This window comes from Vulpes lagopus, chromosome 21 (assembly GCF_018345385.1).
Source record: "Vulpes lagopus strain Blue_001 chromosome 21, ASM1834538v1, whole genome shotgun sequence".
NCBI lineage: Eukaryota > Metazoa > Chordata > Mammalia > Carnivora > Canidae > Vulpes > Vulpes lagopus.
This window is the reverse complement of record NC_054844.1, coordinates 32,116,264-32,138,320: the sequence shown is the minus strand read 5'-3', so window position 1 is coordinate 32,138,320 and position 22,057 is coordinate 32,116,264. Positions and strand designations below refer to the sequence as shown.

General features: G+C 35.8%; 1 protein-coding gene across 2 annotated transcripts in view; it reads left to right on the top strand.

Annotated features, from left to right (window-relative positions):
- SLC2A13 (solute carrier family 2 member 13) overlaps positions 1-22,057 on the top strand; it is a 395,490-nt gene that overhangs the window by 62,930 nt on the left and 310,503 nt on the right. For both annotated transcript variants that reach the window (XM_041735867.1, XM_041735866.1), the window contains exon 3: positions 13,628-13,836. In XM_041735867.1, the coding sequence (XP_041591801.1) occupies positions 13,628-13,836 (209 nt within the window). The remainder of the gene's footprint in view (positions 1-13,627; positions 13,837-22,057) is intronic.

The following is a 22,057-nucleotide window of genomic DNA, read 5'->3' as shown; positions in this document are numbered from 1 at the left end:
TTAAGAGAATCTCACCACCAGACTTCCTGAATCATAAGAAATAGTAAGGGAAATTCTTCAGACAGAGGGAAATGACTCTTGATGAAAGCTCATCTACAGTAAGGAAGAAGAGCACCAGCTATCATAAATAGAAGGCTAAATATAAAGTACTTTGTATTTCTCCTCTCAATTTTTCCAAAAGACCTATGACTTTACATTTAAATGTATGTAGCTGGGATCCCTGGGTGGCGCAGCGGTTTGGCGCCTGCCTTTGGCCCAGGGCGCGATCGTGGAGACCCGGGATCGAATCCCACGTCGGGCTCCCGGTGCATGGAGCCTGCTTCTCCCTCTGCCTGTGTCTCTGTCTCTCTCTCTCTCTCTCTCTCTCTCTCTCTCTGTGTGACTATCATAAATAAATAAAAATTTAAAAAAAATGTATGTACTATAAAACATATGATGACAATAGTAAAAACATTAGAGGAAGTATATGAAAATTAAATGTTTCTGAAGAGTTACAGTGTTATCTCTAAGTAGTAAAGATGCATATTTTTATCCCCAGAACAACCACTAGACTATTTTATAAAAAGATATGGCTAAGAAGCCACTATAAGAATTAAAATGGAGGAGCGTTTGGGTGGTTCAGTCAGTTGGCATCCAGTTTTTGGTGTCAATTTAGGTCATGATCTCAGGATCTTAGGATTGAGCCCCATGTGAGGCTCCGCACTTAGTGGGGAGTCTGCATTTCTTCTCCTTTTCCCTCTGCTGCACCCCCGTCCCCGACTTTCTCCTTATATATAAAATAAATCTTAAAGAATTAAAGTGGAGGGGTGCTTGGGTGCTTAAGTGTCTGACTCTTGATTTTGGCTCAGGTCATGATCTCAAGGTTGTGAGTTTAGGCCCCATGTTGGCTCCACGCCCAGCATGGAGCCTGCTTAAGATTCTCTCTCTCCCTCACTCTCAGCTCACATTCTCTTTTTTTAAGGAAAAAAAAAGGAAAAGAATTGAAATGGATATTTAAAATATTTGGGTAAGCAGAACAAAGGCAAGAAAGGAAGAACACAAGAATAAAAACCAGATAGAACAAATGGAAGGCAAATAACAAATGGTAGACTTAAAACTCAATTTTACAACAAATATAAAATGTAAAAAATATTCATTGTGCACAAGAAGTATGACCTAAGTCTATGTTGTCTAAAAGTGACACAATTTAAGTATAATGCCACAGATAGGTTAAAAGACTAGGAAAAGATATACTGTACAAACACTAAATGTAAGAAAGCTGTGTGGCTTTGTTAATAGTCACACAAAGTAAGACTTTAAGACAAATGGTATTACCAGAGATAAGAAGGGGCATTTCATGATGATAATAGAGCCAACTAATCAGAAATAAGAATAATTTTAAAAATCTTATAGTTTCTCCAGTTAGCTTCAAAATGCATAAACACAAATTAGCAAATGGTGACTATACAACATTGTGAATAGACAATGTTAACATATCTTTACACTTAAAAATGATTAAAAGGTAAATTTTATATTTCACTACAATAAAAAAACTTTGAAAAACTAAAGGAAGAAATAGACAAATCTGTGCTCATATTTGGAGAATTTGAAACTGTTAACAACTGATAAAAATAATTAGACAAAAAGTAAGGTTACAGAAAAACCAGATAACACTGCTAAGCTGCTGTTTCATGATGAACATTTGTAGACTGCTGTGCCCATCAGCTGCAGGAAGGACATCCTTTTTCAGATTGACGTTAGACATTCTCTAAAATTGACCATATCTCAGACCATAAAATAAATGTTAATATATATATTTTTAAGGTTTTATTTGTTTATTTAGAGAATATGAACTGGAGGGGAGGGAGAGAGAATCTCAAGTGGATTCTGTGCTGAGCAGGGAGCCCATTGCAGGGCTCAGTCTCACAACCCTGAGATCAAGACCTGAACCAAAATCAAGCATCAGATGCATAATGAACTGAGCCATTCAGGCACCCCAATGTTAATAAATTTTAAAAATGAATTGTATAGAATATGGCTTCTGATAATAACAATTAAACAGTATAAGAGAACCAGAAAATCTTCAAAAAACCAGCATGTTCTAAATAATGAATCTAAGGAGAAATCAGAAAGAAAATTAAAAAATAGTTTTGAATTAAAAGAAATGTCAAAGTTTGTGGATTGCAGCTTCAGCTGTGTTTAGAGAAAAATACATAGTTAAGGTGACTATATTATTGGAGGAAAAGTCATATGATCTAAGTTTCACGTAGAGAAGCTAGAAAAATATGGGCACAATAAATCCAAAGAAAACAGAAGAAAATAAATAATAAACTAGAAGTCAATGTAATAGAAAAGTAAGCAATAGAAAAAATATACTGTTGATTCTTTGGAAAGATAATAAAATTGATAAAAATAATAAATAAATAAATAATAATAAATAAATAAATAAAGATAATAAAATTGATAAACTGATATGACTGATTAAGCTGATGAAGATAAAGCTAGTGCACAAGTTATCAATATCAGGAATAAAAGGTTATGTCATTGCCCTGGACATTATTAGGATGATAGAATGCTTTGAATGACTTTGTGCCAATAAATTCAACAACTTAAGTAAAATGGGCATATTACTTGAAGATCATAGTCCTACTAAAAACTGACATAAGGTAAAATGGAAAATCTGAATATCCCTGTCTTAAGTAAATTGAAGATCATAGTCCTACTAAAAACTGACATAAGGTAAAATGGAAAATCTGAATATCCCTGTCTTAAGTAAATTGAATCATTATTGGTAACCTACCTGCAAAGCAATATTCAGGCCTAGATGGTTTCAGTGTTGAATTCTGTAAAATATTTAAGAAAGAAGTAGCTCCAGGGCACCTGAGTGGCTCAGTGGTTGAGCCCTCTGCCTTTGGCCCAGGGTGTGATGCCAGGAGCCTGGGATGAGTCTCTTATCAGGCTCCCCGCAGGGAGCCTACTTCTCTCTGCCTATGTCTCTGCCTCTTTCTCTGTGTTTCTCATGAATAAATTAAAAAAAAAAAAAAAAAAACTCCAAGCATAAGCAAAAGCTTTAAGAAAATAAAGATGGAAGGAATAATTCCCAGCTGGGATTTTGAGGACAATGTAACTCTAATGTGGCCTAAGCTATTAGAAAAAAAAAAAATCTCTAGGATACTGATCAAAAGTATCCTTGCAAAATACTAGTAAAATTAAAGCTAGTAATAAATAAAAGTATAATAAATTGTGACCAAGTCAGTTTTCTGAGGAAAGTCAGGTTATTTAGCATTTGAAAATTAATTCATGCAGGTCACCATGTTCAAATTATTAAAAAGAGGAGAACCTGTATAATTAACTCAATATATGCAGGGAAAGCTTTTGACAGAATAACATTTATGTTATTTATGATAAAACCTTCCAGCAAACTAGAAGAGCACTTCTTGAACTAAATAAAGGACATGTATGAAAAAACTTGCAGCCAACTTTGTACACAATGGTGAAAGCCTGAATGTTTTCCTTATTATCACTTGCAAGGCAAAAGTGTCTGCTGTCACCATTTATAGTCATTCAGATTCATTCAAGTGAACAAATCGATTCTAAAAGTTTTTACAGAAAAGAGAAGGACCTAGAATTGCCAAAAGCATCTTGAAGAATGAAATTAAAGAGTTTTGTCTGATTTTAAGACTAAGTATAAAGCTAAAGAATCAAAACAGACTGGTAAGGATAAATAAATCAGTGAAATACAATAATAATGTGGATGTATCTCAAAAAACATGACTGAAAGGAGTACAGTCTTCAACATCCTGTATGATGTTCATTAACATGCAAAATAAGCTATGGGGACAGAAATTCAGTCATTGGTTGACAATGGCAGTGGGGATTGCTGGAAAGAGAGGAGTATAGGGACTTTCTGTAATGATGGAAATATTCTGATTTTTTATTGAGATGGTGGTTATAAGGGTATATATATTTCTCAAAACTCTTACAATGGTATACCTTGGAGCTCTTCATTTTGTTATATGCAAATTGTACTTTAAAAATGTTCATCTGCACCTTCTGTTAGCTCCCTCCATCATACTCCTTTTCTGTATGTTACTTTTTCTAACATCCTCAATTGAAATAACTTTTGTCTTTGTTCCTACACTGTGCTAAAACCTCAGTCATAGCAATTAGATATAATTCTATTTTTGTTTGATGATTACTAGTGTATAAGCTCCTTGAAGCAACGGATGTCTACTAATCATTGTATCTCCCAAATCCCTAGCCCAGAGCTTTGGATATGGAAGATTTTCAGAGGGGGGCAGGGAAGAAAAAGGATATGTATGTAGATTTGGTTCTGTGTGCATTATTTCTAGCACTAGTACCGTGCATTTTGTACAAGTCATTGTATTTTGCACATTTGCAGTTTAATATCTGTGCAAAACACATTCATCTTATTCAAAGGAAGTATATCTTGCTGTTTCTACTATAATCACAACACTCTAAATAAGCTTGACCTGATACACCAATATCAAATCACTTTGAGGCATTTCCCCCACCACCTACACAGAGTTCTTTTTTTTTTATGTTTACATATTTGACATGAATTTTGTTAAATAGTTTATACAGACACATTCATTAGGTAACACAAAAGTTACTCATTTGCTGATCATATATCACCTGTTTTTTACTTGAAAGATTCCAACTGGGACATGATTTTTGTTCTTATGTACTTTCAGCTTTGGTCTCATGTTTACTCTCTAGCTGCCATCAGATTATCAGATATGTCAGTCATCAGTGTTGATGTTCTGCATGGTCCTTGAAGGCAGAGGGAAATTAATTTACCAGCCTAGGATCTCAATTTATTATTTTAATCTCTTATCTGTTAAAATGGAGTTGTGAGTCATGCACTAAAATTGAAAAATATGTTAAAAGGTGAGTTGTAATCATAGCAGGTGGCTAAATTCAGTGTTATCCTTTTGCATCTAAAACTTGCATTTAGAAACATACTACGTAAATTACAATTTATATTCAGTGATTATCATGTAACATATCTTGTGATTTTGACATATGATGTGAGCATTTCTTTTGTAAATCCAGGAATAGAGATCTTTTAGTAAATGCATAACTCATTATTAAGTATGTAAGAAGTACATGAAAAAAACCTCAAAATCCATAGAAACATTGAGCAGTAAAGTCAGGTAGCTCAGGATGTAGGACTGAAGGAACAATGTTCTTGAATGTGGTTTGAAAGGGTTGGATTATGCCTTTTTAAGGGGAAAATGTTTCCTTTCCCTAAACAGGGTACAATGACATATATTGGAAAGTTTGGCTTGAGAGATATTTTTGGATTTATACAGTACTATACCATCTCTGGTTTAAGTGCTCTCATGATGCTTAGTGATTGGCATAGAGTTTGGCACTTAATGTACATTAAGGAGATGCTTGCTGGGTAAACAGCTCAGAATAACAGCTCAGATAGATCATAGGAATTCAGCCTTTCCAAACAACACAGTAAATCTTCATTAGGTAACACTTTCGAAGAATTTACTAACTGCTGACCCTTTTTATTTTCAATGAACTGTTTGAGGAAAAAAGTGGCTTAGGGTTTATTTCATAGTTCTATGTCAAAGGATGCCAGTTGGAAACTTTTAAAGAATAAGGCTTAGTATCTTAATATTTATGATATTCCTCTTTTTTGTGCTATTCAGAAAGAGCTAACATGAACATGATTTGTAAATTAGTAGGAAATAGATATAAATGTAATGTAAGCTAGAAGAGGATGGAAATAACAGAATTATAAATTTGGTTTTGTCACCTGATTTTTTTTTCTAGTGAATTTCAAGAAAGTATTGGATATTAGAGAATATTGCTAAAAACCCTCACTATACAAGGGACAAACTTCAGACTTCGTCACTGAGCTAATCTGAGTGTTGTGAAAAATAACAAGATTCTCTGTGACTAGAATATAAGGTGGATATTTGGCTGAAAAATACATTTAACAATGTGAGTTTAGGAGACAAGTAAGGAAGTGGTTATTGAACACCTTAATGCTGTCATGGCCTAGTGGGATAATTGGCTGACTGCAGTGTCCAAAAAACCTTTATATGCTTCTCAGAATGAAGTGTCTTCCCTTAGTAGAACTCAAGAGCTGTAAAAACAATTGCATACAATTTGTTTCAAATATAACATCTTGTAATACAGCTCTCTTAGCTATGATAGTTTTTCTAGAATAGCTTGACTTATAATTAAAACCATAAATCATATAGCTCTTCTTTTGTAAGGCATTGGGAACCTTTTTACATTGTTTGGGAACTTAAGAAAGAACAGAGAAGAGAAGAAAAATAAACAGCATGTGGATGCAAGATATAATTCCTCACTCTTGCATAATTCCTTTTGGAAGAGAAGTTTAGAGAGGCCTTTGGGAGACAGAGATTGAAAAACAAAATATCCTGGAAAGCAATGTTAGATCTATCAAGTTCCCTTATGTAAAATATTTTAAAAGGATCAAATGATTGTTTTTTGCTCCTAGTCATTTTTTAAACTATCTCCTACCATGTTACCCATATTTTTCCTACATGAAAAATGTATGTATGTCTTAAATTCAAATTCATTTTGGCACAGTGTTCAAAACAAGCAGTATGAGTTTGCCCATACAAATGAGATATTTTCTTTTAATTAATAGTTGATTATTTTCATAGTAAAACTCTGGTGTTGAGAGCAATAATATATTCCATGTGTCACCAGCAGGTCTGTGTTGTTAAGTTTGCATTTCCCCTTCCTGTGGGTGCTTTTGTGGCAGGTACCATGCTCCTAGGAGGCTGACTGCCCCCAGGTAGCCCCTTTGCCATGTTACTCTGCAGTGCTTTAATACACTTAACAGAGGTGAGTGAACAATAGAACTTCTAAAGTTATCCTCGAAAGTCTTTAAACAGGAGGTAAAGATTAATTTATCTTAATGTTCTCTTTTATGATTTCTGCAGAATTAAGGTAACTAATCATTAGACATTTATTATAGCTAGTCTTACAATAAACATTGGAGCCAGATTGCCTAGATTATTTTATTTTTAAATTTTTAAGAAAGATTTACTTATTTTAGAGAGAGGGAGGGAGAGGGAGCAGGGGTGGGGAGAGCAGAAGGAGGGAGAGAGAAGTTCAAGCAGACTCCCCACTGAGCATGGAGCCCCACAATGGGCTTAATCCCAGGACCCTGAGATCATGACCTAAACCGATCATGGCCTAAGAGCCAGATGCTTAACCAACTGAGCCACCCAGGTGCCCCAAGATTGCCTAGATTTTAATCGTAGGTCCACTGCATACTAGTTTTATATCTAATTTATACTTAGTTTGTCTTTAAAATGGGGACTGTAATGATACCCACTTCATAGGGTCATTGTGAAGACAAATGGATTAATGTTTCTTAAACCCTTTGAACAGTACTGGGCACATAGTAACTAGTGATTTGTATTAATCGCTTATTACTATTGCTACTGTTAAGTGATTACATGTCTAAGCTATTTTCAACTAGTTTTTTTTTTTTTAATGTATTTGGAACCTAATCATCACCCTGTAGAACTACTAGAGGATAAATAATGTGTTCATCATGTTTTCAGTAGACCATGTCATCAGATAACCATTTTATTATCAAAGAAGTGGGGCAATTATGAGCTACACAGTGCGTGTCTTAAATGGCCATCAGTTAGAGGATGCTTGCCTTAGTTTTGTGGGTGAGAGCACTATGATTCCTTTAAACAAGAATGGTGGCAAATATGGAGTCCAGTGCAGACCCAGTTTGGTTTTATGTGAAGTACCACCAGGGGAAGGGCTGTCACCTAGGAATGCAGGATCTTTGATTCACAGAGCTTCAGTTCTTGGCACTGGGAAGAAGGCTTAATCTGCGGTAAAATAGCTGGGCTTGTCTCCTTTGGTGACAGCTGGCCCAGCCACACCACTTGAAAGCATTGCCCACAATTTTAGGGCCCATCCTGGTTTTCTGGAAGATAGGCAGGTGCTGATCTAGCTAGTTGGACCAGAAAATAGCTCATTTGTTAACTTCAGTTGAGAAAGTATAAAAAAATCAGTTGTGAGTGATCAGGATGCCACAGAAGATTCTTAAGAATTTTAGAATTCCTGAAAGCTTGGGATTTGTGCTCTAGTCAGCCTCCTTCCCTTTCTGTCAGCTTGGTGTGCCTCCAGAAGATAAATAGCTTTTGCCTTAAAGTATGGACCTTGGGTGCTTATTGTTCACTTTTACCCCCTGGGTTTTTAAAAACACTTAGATGGGTGGTTCTTAGCCCTGACTGCACATTAGCACCACCTGGGGAGCTTTTAATAAAATAGAATTTCCTGGGCCTGAAGCCCAGACCAATTAATCAAAATCTTGGATGGGTAGGGCCTGGACACTAATATGTTTTAAAAGTCTTCCTCCCCCCATTCTAATGTGAAGTCAGAGTTTAGAACCCTTGATTTAACTTAAAATAATGAGATCTTCCATATCAATATTTAAGTACTACTTTGGGGGATTGACTGCCCTAGTTTGTCAGCAGAGTGTCTTATTAGTCATGTGGTTCCTGATTTCCTTGGATTTCCAGGACTCAAGGACTCCAAATACATACTGCCTTTACTAAGCCTATAGACTTCTTGCTCTTTAGTCTCACGATAAAATTTTCATCAGTAACACAGCAAAGCAATCTTTTATTTTTCTTATTCTTCAGTCTGCACATCATCAGAACAACAGTTTTTTCTCAAGAAAGAAATTGGTTAGTTTTACCTACTGACTTTGGGTGGATGATACAGCCAAGATCGATAAATTGTATTGAATTGATAGGTGAGGGAGTCAGGGAGGTAAGTTTTTTATGGCTAAGTGCCTTCTCCATTTTAGGTACCAACTGTATGGTTCCACTTAATTCTCTCAGCAGTCCTATGAAATAGATCTGCCACCTGTACATTAAAATATTAAATAACTTAACCAGGGTTTTGTGGCTAGTATGCCCACAGCTGAATAGAACCCAGTTCTGTTCCTATGTTCTTTCTATCATAAACCACAACTACTCCCCAACTTCTGTTGTTTGGTCTTTGCAGAGCCTTGGAAATTTATTCATCAAAATACTTTTATCATTTTTTGGGAGGAAAAAATTTCCTTTACCCTTTAGAGTTCCTCTGCCTGGCCTAACATGAGACATGAGATCACTTAACAAGAGACAAATAAAAGTTTAATGACATGTATTACCTCCTGTATAAATAGGAGAGACCCACATAAAACTCCTAAAACTGAGCAACTCCACAAAGAGGCCAAAGCCATCACCCTAAATACCATCTTCATCTAAAGACCAAAGAAGATGTTGGGGGCTAGGAGACAGTTATGACAGGTTGGGGAGAGAAAAGCACAGTAAACAAGGGTAAGGTTGTGATGCAGATTTAAGTCTTAACCTTCTCCTTTGATAAGAGTCTCCAGAACTCTTACAGAGGGAAATAACCCTACAAGAGGAAATTTCCCTTGTAAATGTAAATGAATTTTACAAAAGGGTAATTTCTATTTGGTTTTTAGAGCTTTCCCTGTGTTTGCAGTTTCTTAAAGATACTTAGCCTAAAATAATCCTTATGCCAAAGAGATCCCTTTGGGGTGGCAAATTGTGTACATCATGAAAGGTAATCAAAATATAGTAAAATAAGCTTTGTTTTACTTCTAGAAGAGGAAAATGAGGACATAAATGTATAAAACATGTTTTATTTTGCCTGCTCTCTGGAACCAGGCTTCAGTATCCTTAAAGGTTGACAGTTGGGTGCCACCCACCTTAATGTTAGGGCATTGAATTGTGTATTTCAGATCTTAGACTCTTGGATTTTAAAGGACTAGAGAGCTAATCTATAGCTTGCATTAGGAACATAAACTAATATGTATGTATACAATTTTCTTTTTGTACTTACCTTTTTTTACCCTTCTCCCTTTTCTTTCAGTTTTTAGAAATACTGTGTCCTAGGATTAAATAGTGAGTAGTAAAATGCACAGTATTATGTGAGCACCTTTTGGGCCTGAAAACAGTTCAGTTTCTATATTCATTTCAAGTACTGCTTTGAAGTTCCTTGTGTAGCTCTTTAATTTTAATTCATCAGTAACGGGTTTTAGAGAACAGAAAGAAAGATCATGAAGGATGTAGAGAAACAACACACGAAGGCTTCCATTTTTAGAATTTTTAAAATCTATTTCCTAATCCAGTATATTTGGCATTTGCCTCTTATTGCCTTTTTTTTTTTTTTTACACAATTGGCAGTAATGGGCAATACAATTGTGTATAACTTTTTCTTCAAGAGAGAACACAAGTGAACAAAAATGTTATTCATTTACAGCAATAAAACATACATTAAAGTAACACATTTGGTTATACAAGTTAACATTTAAGAGGAAGCTGCCACAAGTATGCATTTATGTGAGTCAATCTCATCTGAAGACATCCTAAGAATCTTCAGATGAGACATCTTCAGAAAAGGTCTGATTATATCTGGAATAACAGTTTAATTGGAAGAAATTACCTCGCAATGAAGTTTGCAGAGCTGAATAATCCAGAAGAATTGCTACATGAACCAGTGTTATACAAATGTGAATTACATTTATTTTCTGTCTAGCTAATACAAAAGGTTTAGATGTATAGCTCCTTTTGTATCATTTCTAAAAATATTTACTAAGTACCTACTTTGTGCAAGATATTTTTTTAGGTGCTTTGTCAAATACAAAGTTAAATACAAAATCAGGTGAGATAGATATATAATTCATTATAATACAAGGTATAGTGACATAAATGGAGTTTAAAACACTGTGTTCTATAGGTTAGCAGAGGAAGGAATGATTAAGTATTGACATAATTATCACAGCCCATGGATTAAAAAAACACTTTTAATAAGATCTTGTTTAATACTATAAACCAAAATGACTCATTTAGTCATAAGAACTTTGTTTATTAAAAATCTTAATTTTTCTCTTTCCATGTGTGGCTTTATGTGCTGTTTGGAGTGAGCGATACTTTTTAAATTTTGTTTTGGTTCACTTCAAGTTTTTATTTGAAATCCATTTAGTAAACATATAGTGTAATATTAGTTTCAGGAGTAGAATTTAGTGGTTGATTACTTACATGCAACACCCAGTGCTCATTACAACAAGTGCTCTCCTAAATACCAATCACCCATTTATCCTGTCCGCACCCCCCTACCAGCAACCCTCCATTTGTTCTCTATAGTTAAGAGTCTGTTTTATGGTTTGCCTCTCTTTTTTTTGACACCTATGTTCATCTGTATCATTTTGCAAATTCCATATGTGAGTAAAATCATACGGTATTTGTCTTTCTCTGATTTTGCTTAGCATAATATACTCTAGTTCCATCTGTGTCATTGCAAATGACAAGATTTCATTCTTTATCGCTGGGTAATATTCTATTATATATGTTTTCCACAGCTTCTTTATCCATTCATCAGTCAGTGGGGCATTTGGGCTCTTCCCGTAATTTGGTAATTGTTGATAATGCTGCTCTAAACATCAGGGTGCATGTGTTCCTTCAAATCAGTATTTCTTATCCTTTGGGTAAATACCGAGTAGTGCAATTGCTATGACCATAGGGTAGTAATATTTTCAACATTTTGAGGAAGCTCCATACTGTTTTCCAGAATGGCTCTACCAGTTTGCATTCCCACTAAATGTTATCAAGGGTTCCCCTTTCTCTGCATCCTCCCCAACATCTGTTGTTTCCTGTGTTAATTTTAGCCTTTCTGGCTAGTGTAAAGTGGTATCTCATTGTAATTTTTTTTAATTATTAATTAATTAATTTATTTATGATAGTTACAGAGAGAGAGAGAGAGAGAGGCAGAGACATAGGCAGAGGGAGAAGCAGGCTCCATGCACTGGGAGCCCGACGTGGGATTCAATCCCGGGTCTCCAGGATCGCGCCCTGGGCCAAAGGCAGGCGCCAAACCGCTGCGCCACCCAGGGATCCCTCATTGTAATTGATTTGTAGTTCCCTAATGAGTGATGTTGAGCATCTTTTCATATGTTTATTAGCTGTCAGTATATCTTCTACGGAAAAATGTCTGTTTATGTCTTCTACCCATTTTTTGAGTTTAATAAGTTCTTTATAGATACTGGATACTAAACCTCCATCAGATATGTCATTTGCAAATATTTTAGAGTGAGAGGTAGTCTTAACACCCATGTGACAATTTTTTTCCTGCTATTTTTAGAATTAAAATGAATTTGAAAAGTAGTGGACTTATTTCACAAGTTGTATATCTGGAGGCTTCAAGGCTGCTCACTCTACTTTGGGTTTAATATAGCTTAAAACTTGGAAAAGCTTTAAAAAGTATATCAAGTCAATTGATTTATTTTGAGTATCAGTGTGTATGTTTGTTATTAATCAGAGTTGGCTTTCTGAGCTCTACCATCATAAGACTGCCATGGAACATAAACTCAGAGAATTTGAATCAACAGAAAAACATACAGGTGTCCTAGATCCATAGAAGTTTCCATTTGAAAGTGACCTTGAAGTTGAGCTAATCTATCCCCTCAATTCAAAAGGATCGAGGCCTAACATCAAAGGAATGTTAGGACATAGATCTAGTGGTCAGGATAATTTTGCAGAGATGTTTGATATTGACGTACTCATACTAGTATTTTTATTTCTTTGACAGATTTAAAATGATATGCCTTTTTACTATATTTCTGTCATTTTTTTAAAGATTTTATTTATTTCTGAGAATACACAGAGAGGAGAGAAAGAAGCAAAGACACAGGCAGAGGGGCAAGCAGGCGCCATGCAAGGAGCCTGATGCGGGACTCCATCCCGGGTCTCCAGGATCAGGCCCCCGGCCGAAGGCGGCCCTAAACCGCTGAGCCACCCAGGCTGCCCTATTTCTGTCATTTTAACAATGATTGTTTGCTTCTATCTTTTTTCTGCTCTGGCTTTTCCTTAGTTAATGAGGGTGAATGTGATGCTTGATGGCAAAGTAAAATCATTACTGACCATTCATGGAGCAAAAAAAAATAAGGAGTTTGGGGTATTTATTTTAATGAAAAAAAATCTTTTTAAACAGATAATCAGAGTTTTGTCTGAACCCCATTTTCTATTGTAAATCAGAGTTATATGTATTAGTATTAGAAAGGGGTGGTGATTATGGTGTGTTTTGCATGATGTGTGTGGTTCAGAATGTACATACATAATTATTGTGACTTTTGCCCTTTTTAAATGTAATTGGTATGAGAGAGAAGAATCTGATTTTTCTCATTTTCCAGTTTCTCAGTACAGTATACAGTATAGTATACAGTATAAAGGATACTACAGTATCCTTTTTTGCGATGCCTGGGTGGCTCAGCTGTTGAGCGCCTGCCTTCAGCTCAGGGTGTGATCCCAGAGTCCCGGGATCGAGTCACACATGGGGCTTCCTGCATGGAGCCTGCTTCTCCCTCTACCTATGTCTCTGCCTCTCTCTGTCTCTCTCATGAATAAATAAAACCTTTAAAAAAAATCCCTTTTTTTTCTGGTCACACACACACACACACACACACACGAAGAGAAAATCACTCTAATTTAATATTAGATACTATTCCCCATGTGGTGAACACAAACTTTTTATTTGTACTCAGTGTTAATAAGTCCAAATTTTAAAATAATATATGGATTTTTTATTGCAGGTACATGTTGGGACTTGCAGCAATTCCAGCAGTTATACAGTTTTTTGGCTTTCTCTTTTTACCTGAGAGTCCTCGGTGGCTGATTCAGAAAGGACAGACTCAGAAGGCTCGTAGAATTTTATCTCAGATGCGTGGTAACCAGACCATTGATGAGGAATATGATAGCATCAAAAACAACATTGAAGAAGAAGAAAAAGAGGTTGGCTCAGGTATGTGGATTTTGTACTTATATGAATTTTAAAACTACATAATGGTTTTATTTAGAAACTATATTCTTTTGCTATTATTTAGCAAATCTAAATGATGTAACATTTTCATGTGTATAACCAAATCAAAATAAATATATTTTAATTTAGTTTTTGAAGTAATATAAGAATGTTATAAAAGAAAAAAAACCCATCTCCATAATACCACTATCCTCACATAATTACTATTTTTAGTTTTGTATAGTCTCTTTTATTCTTTCAAAATTGGATATATATGACGTGGTTGTCATCATTTTTTGTGTAGGGGGTAATTTTTGAGTATAGACGTATTTTACAAATAAATATATATAAAAATATACATATGCATTTTGACCTTCTGTATTACCAGAGAGCCTCATAGTGTGAACTGTTGTCAAAATAAATCACTTTAGTAAAACTAAATACCGTGTTTACACGTATTACATTAATTTTCATATCAGTTTTCTAAAGAATAAGAATGCCTCTTGATCCTAGTTTTGGAATCATTGTGTATTTCCCTCTTTTCATTACAATGCTTAACTGATTGTCTAATCGCAATTTCACCATGTTGGAAAACCAAAAGAAGTTTCTAGTCCATTTATATTGATGAATTTCTTTTCAGAGAAGAAATCAGGTAGGGTTTTGAAAAATCTCAAACAGGATCTCTAATCTTGAGAGATTTGGATAAGTGATTTGTAGGATGTGTATGTTGTGAGGTAGACATTTTGTAATACATTTCTCAACAATAACCATTACACTGGTAGATTCACAGTTCCTAAAATTGTCTCATTTTCTCCCAGCCGTCCTTTTGCCGCTGTATTAATATTAATTGGTAACCCAAGTGGAAATGCTGACTCCTGTTAGTCAAATTATTTTTCATACTTGAGAAAATGAAAACACCCATACTCATGTATTGATATATGTCACACAAGTCTTGGAAGGTGTGTTCACTCACCTACTCTTGCTATAATTTTTGGTAGAGTGAAGGTTGTGCTTTCCTGAAACAATAGAATAAACACTGTGCAGAAGCTGGTCACCATGTCGGCCACACCTGACTTACAATTATTTATATGCAGTGCAGTAGTGCGGTGTTGTTATTCTCTTGCTCAGGTCAAAGCTCCAGTGAACTGTGAGCCAAATCTAGGTCAAGGTCATTTTTAACAAACAAGTTTGTGAGCATATACTATGTGCCTGGCACTGTAAACATTTCCAGAATAAGCTATTAGTGCAAGTTTTAAAGAGAATTTTGCTTTAACAAAATAATTCGCTTTTACTGAGTTGAACATTGTGTTAATTTAAAAATACTATTTTAAATGTTCATTTAAATTACAAATAAATTCATTTATGTTCCTGTCTGAATTTCTCTCAGCTGTGGCCCACATGAAATAAGATCTTGTTGTTTTTTTTTTTTTGTAGTAATCAGAGTGCTTGAAGCCCATGTACTGACAATGTATGAGTAAAAAAATTTTCAAGTTATTAGGTTATTTTAAATACTGTTCAGAACATAAATTTTTATCATCTAAAGGATAACAACTTAATTTAAAAAGCCTTCCTATTTAGGAGTAGGGATGCACTGATTTTACTATAAAGCATTGACCATGTAGCTTCATTTTGACTGCTGAAAACTTTGTCCAGCTGGTATAGCCATGCAGCTGTTGAGTGCACACTCTGAGTTTCATGGTTATTTGGAACGTATAACCAGATTTTTTGCTTAAGAAACTTAAGGTACTTAAGATTGTAATTATCTGTATCTCCTTTAGTTTTTACGAGAAATCTTTTGGAGCTAAATAGGGCACTTTTTCTTTGGTAAAGATAAAATACTGAGCTGTTTACTTATTTCCCAGTATTGCTCTATATATACATTTGGTTATTCATTGAATCCTAATAGCATTTGTCCTGTGCTTGGGTAAATATCTTAAACTTTGCAACTACTAGGATTTATAATTTCCCCATTTTAGATTAGTATTATTTGAGTACTATCATCTTGCTTAATTTTAAAATTAATCTCATGTTCTTTTTTAAAAGTATGGAATTAATAGCATTGTGGCATGAATTCACAAGGCAGATTTGCCAGTGTTAAATAGCAAGTAATTTTGGGGCCTCATTTTTATGATTGAGAAGTTTGACCAGGATAAAACCTATTCTGCACAAGTGTGAATTTTATTTCAGCATTGTCAGGTCCAGGAGCAAGACTCTGTGTCCATTTAGTTGGAAAACAGAGACCAGTGCTAGGGCTTGTCATAACAAACCAGCAGGGTCCTGGCCCTTAGCCACTTCTGCATTAAAAAATGATAGGCTATGTGGACAAACATATATGAAAGAACAGATAATTTCAAAGTAATAAAAATACCCTGGCCCAGAGAAGACAATCAGCCATTATGTTGCAGGGTTAGAGTAGTAGCCTGGGTTCTTCTGCCCATGGATCCTGACAAGGTAAATCTGGAGCTCCTACTTCCTGGGGACTCTGGGCAGTAGAGTGCAGCTGCCTGGAGGGGGGAGCTTTGGCCTAGCTAGCCACTGCAAAATACTTAAGATCTTTCAGGGGATTGGAAAGAAGTTGTGTGTGACCCCTGTTTCTTCTGGAGATAAATGTTTTATTGTCAGACATGGTGGCTTAATTACCTGCTACCTGCCTGTAGGAGCTTAATAAGTAGATCTGATTCCACCTCAGTCCCCATGTCCTTCTCTGGGAGTTTGCAGTGGATTCGTAATTTATGACTGTTATGGTACTTGATTATGTGACCCTTCTCTCTTCGTAGGATTTTTTTTATCTTAGTCACTAGAGTTTAAATTTGATTTCTTTGAGGAAAATAGGCATAGCAACCAAATTAGGTGTTAATTAAATTATTTTTTGGAAGTGTGAAATAACCAGTGCAGATGGGATTTACTTCTGGGGAAGACACACTTTGTGACTTTCTGTAGTGAATATGCTGGTTGCTCTGGTTGTGTCAGCAGCATAGGTGAGGCTCAGAGGCCACACTGTGGAATAGGATTGGATTGTATTGGTATTCCATGTCTTCTGCACATGACAAAAAGGTCAACCTCCTTAACATGTGATTTCGGTGGGAAAAAGAAAAAAAAGGGGTAACTGATGGGAAAGAAGCAAACAGTTGGTTTTCCCATTGTATTCAAGACTGTTTACACATCCTGCAGGACTAATAAAGTGAGACTGGAAGTAAGGACAGCTTGATTTGGAAAGCTCCCTGGAGTGGGAGACAGGGAAATGAAAGACCAGTCCTGGCTCCACCCCTAGTTTGTAATCCCAAAAAGATTTTCTGGGAGGTTCTGAATTTCAGATTCTTTTTAGGTTTGTAAGAAAGGAGAGCCAGAGTATCATAGCTCCAAAGTCTGATTTTTTTTAGAGTTTTAAAAATCTGTGGGAAATGCTTCTTTTTAAATTTTCAAATACTATGTAGCAGCCTTTCATTCCAGAATACTGAGTGACACTCAATGGAGATGTGGCGGTAAATAAGATGAGGTTCTGGTCCATTCTGTTGGGAAGAAGCACAGGGATGATAAAGGGTAAATAATTACTGGAGAGCTACAGATGGTAGTAATGGTTTTAAAGGCAATACACAGGATAACAACATTGATAGAGGGACTGAAGGGGAAGAGTTAGGAAAGGCTTCTCTGAAGAGGTGAATGTAAAGGCTGTGAAAGAATCAAACTAGAGAACTGAAGGGAAGAGTGTTCCAAGCAGAGGAAACCACAAGTACAAAATTATGTGTATCACTATGTGGACCAGATTAATTTTCTTGGAAGTTTTGATAATGTTATGAAGTGTCCTTGTGCCAGATTTTTAAGGCATCGGGGTAAGGACTAATTATTCATCTTTATTTATGCCAGGTTGACAATCCTAAGCTTTGAATTTATAGGGACACAATTACCACTTTTAGAATTAAAAACAAATTTGAGTACTAAATAATACGCATATAATTTCCATCATTTTGTTGCTTGCTTCTTACAGATTATTGCCTTAGTTTATTTCATGCTGCATAGACGAGCACTAGCGTCGTGACCTTTATTTACAACAGAGGTAGAAACCGGAGAGAGACCTAGGTAATTACTTAAGGCAGTGATTCTCAAACTTTTCCACTTGGCTTCAGAGGTAACTGTAGAGAGGCTGGCTTGTTGGGATATGTGTTCCATAGCAAAAGGCAACTGCAGTAAGCCCAACATTTATTTGAATTTTTATGCTTTATCCTGGAAATTAATAAAAGTTAGTGTTCTGTTTCACAGTATACCTCTTTACTTTGAAAGTGTTTTTCCTAAATATCTAGAGTGTTTATTCATTAGCTTTTTGTGTTCCATCAGTCTCTCCTGTACATTCCCCAGGAGATGCACTCCTCAGCTTGACAGACATGAACTTTTAAAGCATTTGGAGCCCTCCTCTCGGGCAAATCTATGAGGCAGGGTAGAAAGAGTTGGAGCTGCCTATGTTCTTAGAAGCAGATGGTCCTCTCTTAATTTACCAGGCATGTAGAAGAACAGGGAGTCTTTGTCAGGAGCTTTAGTTTATAACAGTAATTGTCTCATAACAAGAAAATTAAAATTGGTCAACAGAAGAGACAATTCCTCTACAGACAGTCTTAGGAAAGAATCTAGAAATATGTGTATTCATATGCTTAGTGCCACCTCCTTTGAAAGCACTCTCTGATGACTTCTTCAGTTTTCTTTTTTTAATTGATACATAGTTGACATACGTTATATGAGTTTCAGTGTGTGACATAATGATTCAGTATATGTATATATTGTGAAACGATCACCACAGTAAATCTCCTTAACGTGCATCATCATACATAGTTAATTTTTTTTCCTTGATGTCTTCAATTTCTTATCCTGCACTGGAGAACAAGAAATAGATTCTTGGGTGAGGTGGAAGGAGAGCAAAAACTACTGCCCACAGGCCCAAGCAGAAGCCCTATAGGCAGGGCTTAAGGAAAGTCTCCTATGTTCTGTCACATCGTTGCTGTCACTCCCTTCTCTGCTCTGCCCTGACATGTTAAGGCAGGATCATTGGAAGGAAAGTGTAAACAAGGAAGACTTTCTCTCCCTAGAGAATTGAGCAAATATTGTTGTAGAATTGATAGAAAAACTAGGGGAAAAAAAAGCAGTGTTTTGGGAGAATGAAGTTGTCAGGGCAGCTTCGGTGCAACAGCAGATGGAGTAAAAGGAGCAAAGCAAGGAGGGAAACTAAGTGTACGTCTCAGGGCAAGGGAGAGCATCTTCTTGCAAGGTTGTGTATTTATAAGCATGAGGTTGATTGGGGGAACTTAAAAATGTATATGGCCTTTTCTTTTTTAAAGGGAAATAACATTTTCATGCATCCTGTTCTTTAAAAATTGTATATAAATCTTTTTTTAGAATTAATATTACCTAGATCACTGAGATCGTAGATGCTTTCATAATAGATTTATTGAACAGAAGAATATCAGTGAGAAGGTTAGCCTTGCCCTTTGGTCACTCAAATCTTAATCTGGGTATGTGAGAAGTAGCAACTCAGAGGCATTATCCAATGCTTCAGACAAATTAGACTTAGGCCTATGGTTGCTGGCCCCTATTATAAGGAGAGTGTTGAGGTTACCTATGTACAGTGTCTAATCTTGCAAAAATATCCATGCCAACAAGATTTGCATCATTTAATTTTATCAACTGATCAACTCAATAACTGGGCATATGTGGCTCTCTGCATTTTGGCATTGTCAGGGAGTTCAGTCTCTCCAGCCTGAAAAGGAAGAACGTTGTAGGGAGAGGAATTTATTCAAGACCCTCCTGTAAGTTCAGTTTAAAACCTATTTTATGTCCAGCTCTTGTGGGGGGTCATGTCTATCATGTTCAGGAAGGGACAGCTGCTGTGCCCTCTCTCTCTCTCTTTCTCTCTCTCTTTGCCTGCAGTGATCCTGCGGTTAGGTCAGTAAGTCTTATCTCTTCATAAGTCATTTCTTTTCTTGTGAATTGATATCGCCTGTGGCCATTCAACAAATCATATTCTGCAGAAAGGTCAGAGAAGATAGATATTTATCATATTTTGATAGAAATCCTTCCAAAAGTTTCTTTAGAAATCCGATTCCAGCATAATAACATTGCAGGAGAATGCTCATTCCAGTTGACATCTGCTGCACTTAGAGGAAAGTAGTCATTTTCCCCAGCATTTCTGGTAGTTTTGCTTATATTTTCTTCATATGGTAGTATACGGTGTTGTCTGACCCAAAGTAATGCAAGTATGTTATTTACTGGATGAACTTGAAATAGATATTGACAAATTGTTTCTCAGCAGGATGACACTCCCCCCTCCCCAGAGTTTTATAAATATAGGCAAAGAAAAATTTTTGTATCTAATATTCTCAAGATGGTTGTAAAATTGCCAAAATTGTCCAAATGTGAGGCTGTTATACATATCTCCTATGGTAAACAGATTAAAACAAAAGGTCAAGTAAAAAGCTGCTTTAATTCTCTATTCTTATGTTAACAAGCTATAAGCTGGACTATAAAAACGATATATAATTCTATTCAGCTTCTAGTAAAACATTTTTTTAAGTATGACGACTTATTTAAAAGAAACTCTATTTAATTCAGTATGGTTTTAAATAAAGGTTGCCTTCGATTTTCTAAATCCCAGAGGACTTTTAAAATCTTAAGCAGAATTGGAATAGTTCTTAGATTTTACATTAAAATGTCATTGACTCACCTTTTACATGGCATAAAGAATAGCACAGAGATTTTTCCACTCAACCTACTCATGGGAGAAGGAAACCTTTTTCACATTACCTGTAGGCTTTCAAGCGGTTTTCCTTGATTTATATTGAAAATCCAGATTGTCTTTTAAGTTGGTAGGTAATATTTGAAGGCTCATCTTTCTGCTTTCTTACTAAGATGAACTTAAATCCATATTTCATTAAAAAAAAATCTATGCTGAAGGAGTTTTGACTGCCTCAGAGTTTTCTTTCTCCTCCAGCACATTGTGAGGTTTATCCTGTTTTTTAATGCTCTGTATTTAATACGGTCCAACAAGAGTAAAACACGCAACTAGGTAGACATTTCACAAAGACTGTAGTTCCTTAGTAGCGCTTCAGGGCAATTCATTTCCACTAAACAGGGAATCAGTCATTCAGCATAGGTGGTAGTCTGGTTTGTAAATAAAACCATAATCTGGACATTTTTTTTTCCCTTCAGATAAGACAGATTGCTGTGCCTTTTAACAGTTATCTTGTCTTTGAAGAAGGTTAGAGGAAGATCCTGAAGAAAACCCAGTTTTTCCATCTCAAAGTGGAGGGCATATGAGCCACTCTTTGATGCTGAGATGTTTTAGTGGTAATGGGACAAGTCCATTGATGAGTTCTAGAATCAGAATATTAATAGCGATGTCATTTGCTATCTGAAGAACCTTGCCCGTTTACACATGTCAGGAAAGATCTTCTAGTATATTTCTCAAAAAACCAAAGGAAGGAGTGCCTGGGTGGTGCAGTGGGTTAAGCATCTGACTCTTGGTTTCAGCTCAGGCCCTGATCTCCGGATTGTAAGATTGAGCCCCTGAGTCAGGCTCCTTGCTCAGCGGAAAATCTGCTTGAGAGTCTCTTTTTTCCCCACTGTCCCTCCCTCTGCTCCAGCTCTCTCCTTCTCTCTCAAATAAATAAATCTTAAACAAAACCCCAAAAGAATCACTCATTTGTTTTCAGATATTTAAAACCAAAGGAACCACTCTTTTGTTTTCAAATATTTAAAATTCACTTTATATTTGGGAGATAAACTGGTCACATAACATTATTTTTCTCCTTCCTTCTACCTTAGGCCCTCTAACTCTTCTGGTCTATCCACCAGGCAGTGTTTTGAATCAGTACCTTAGTAAGCACTGACTGTAGATGTGCACTTCAGTTAACTTCTCAGCATCTGTACTGCTTGAAATGTAGTAACCTTCAGTAAGGAGATGTATACTCTGCAAGATAGATTGAGGAGAAAATTACTAGGTTTATGAAGCTAGAACAACATAAAAGTGCTGTGTAAGCATCTCACATTTTCAGTACAGTTTTTTTTCTCCCTGAACTTTTTAAGATATTTCCTTGAAAATAACTCCACGTTGCATGTCTTTTAGAATAAAAGCTTCAAAATAATTTTTTTTTTTTTAGAGAACTGAGTGCAATAGCTCCTCTTTCCTAAGGGTGAGGGTGGACAGAGACTTTCAAAATCAACTTTCTATAAAAGCAAAAAC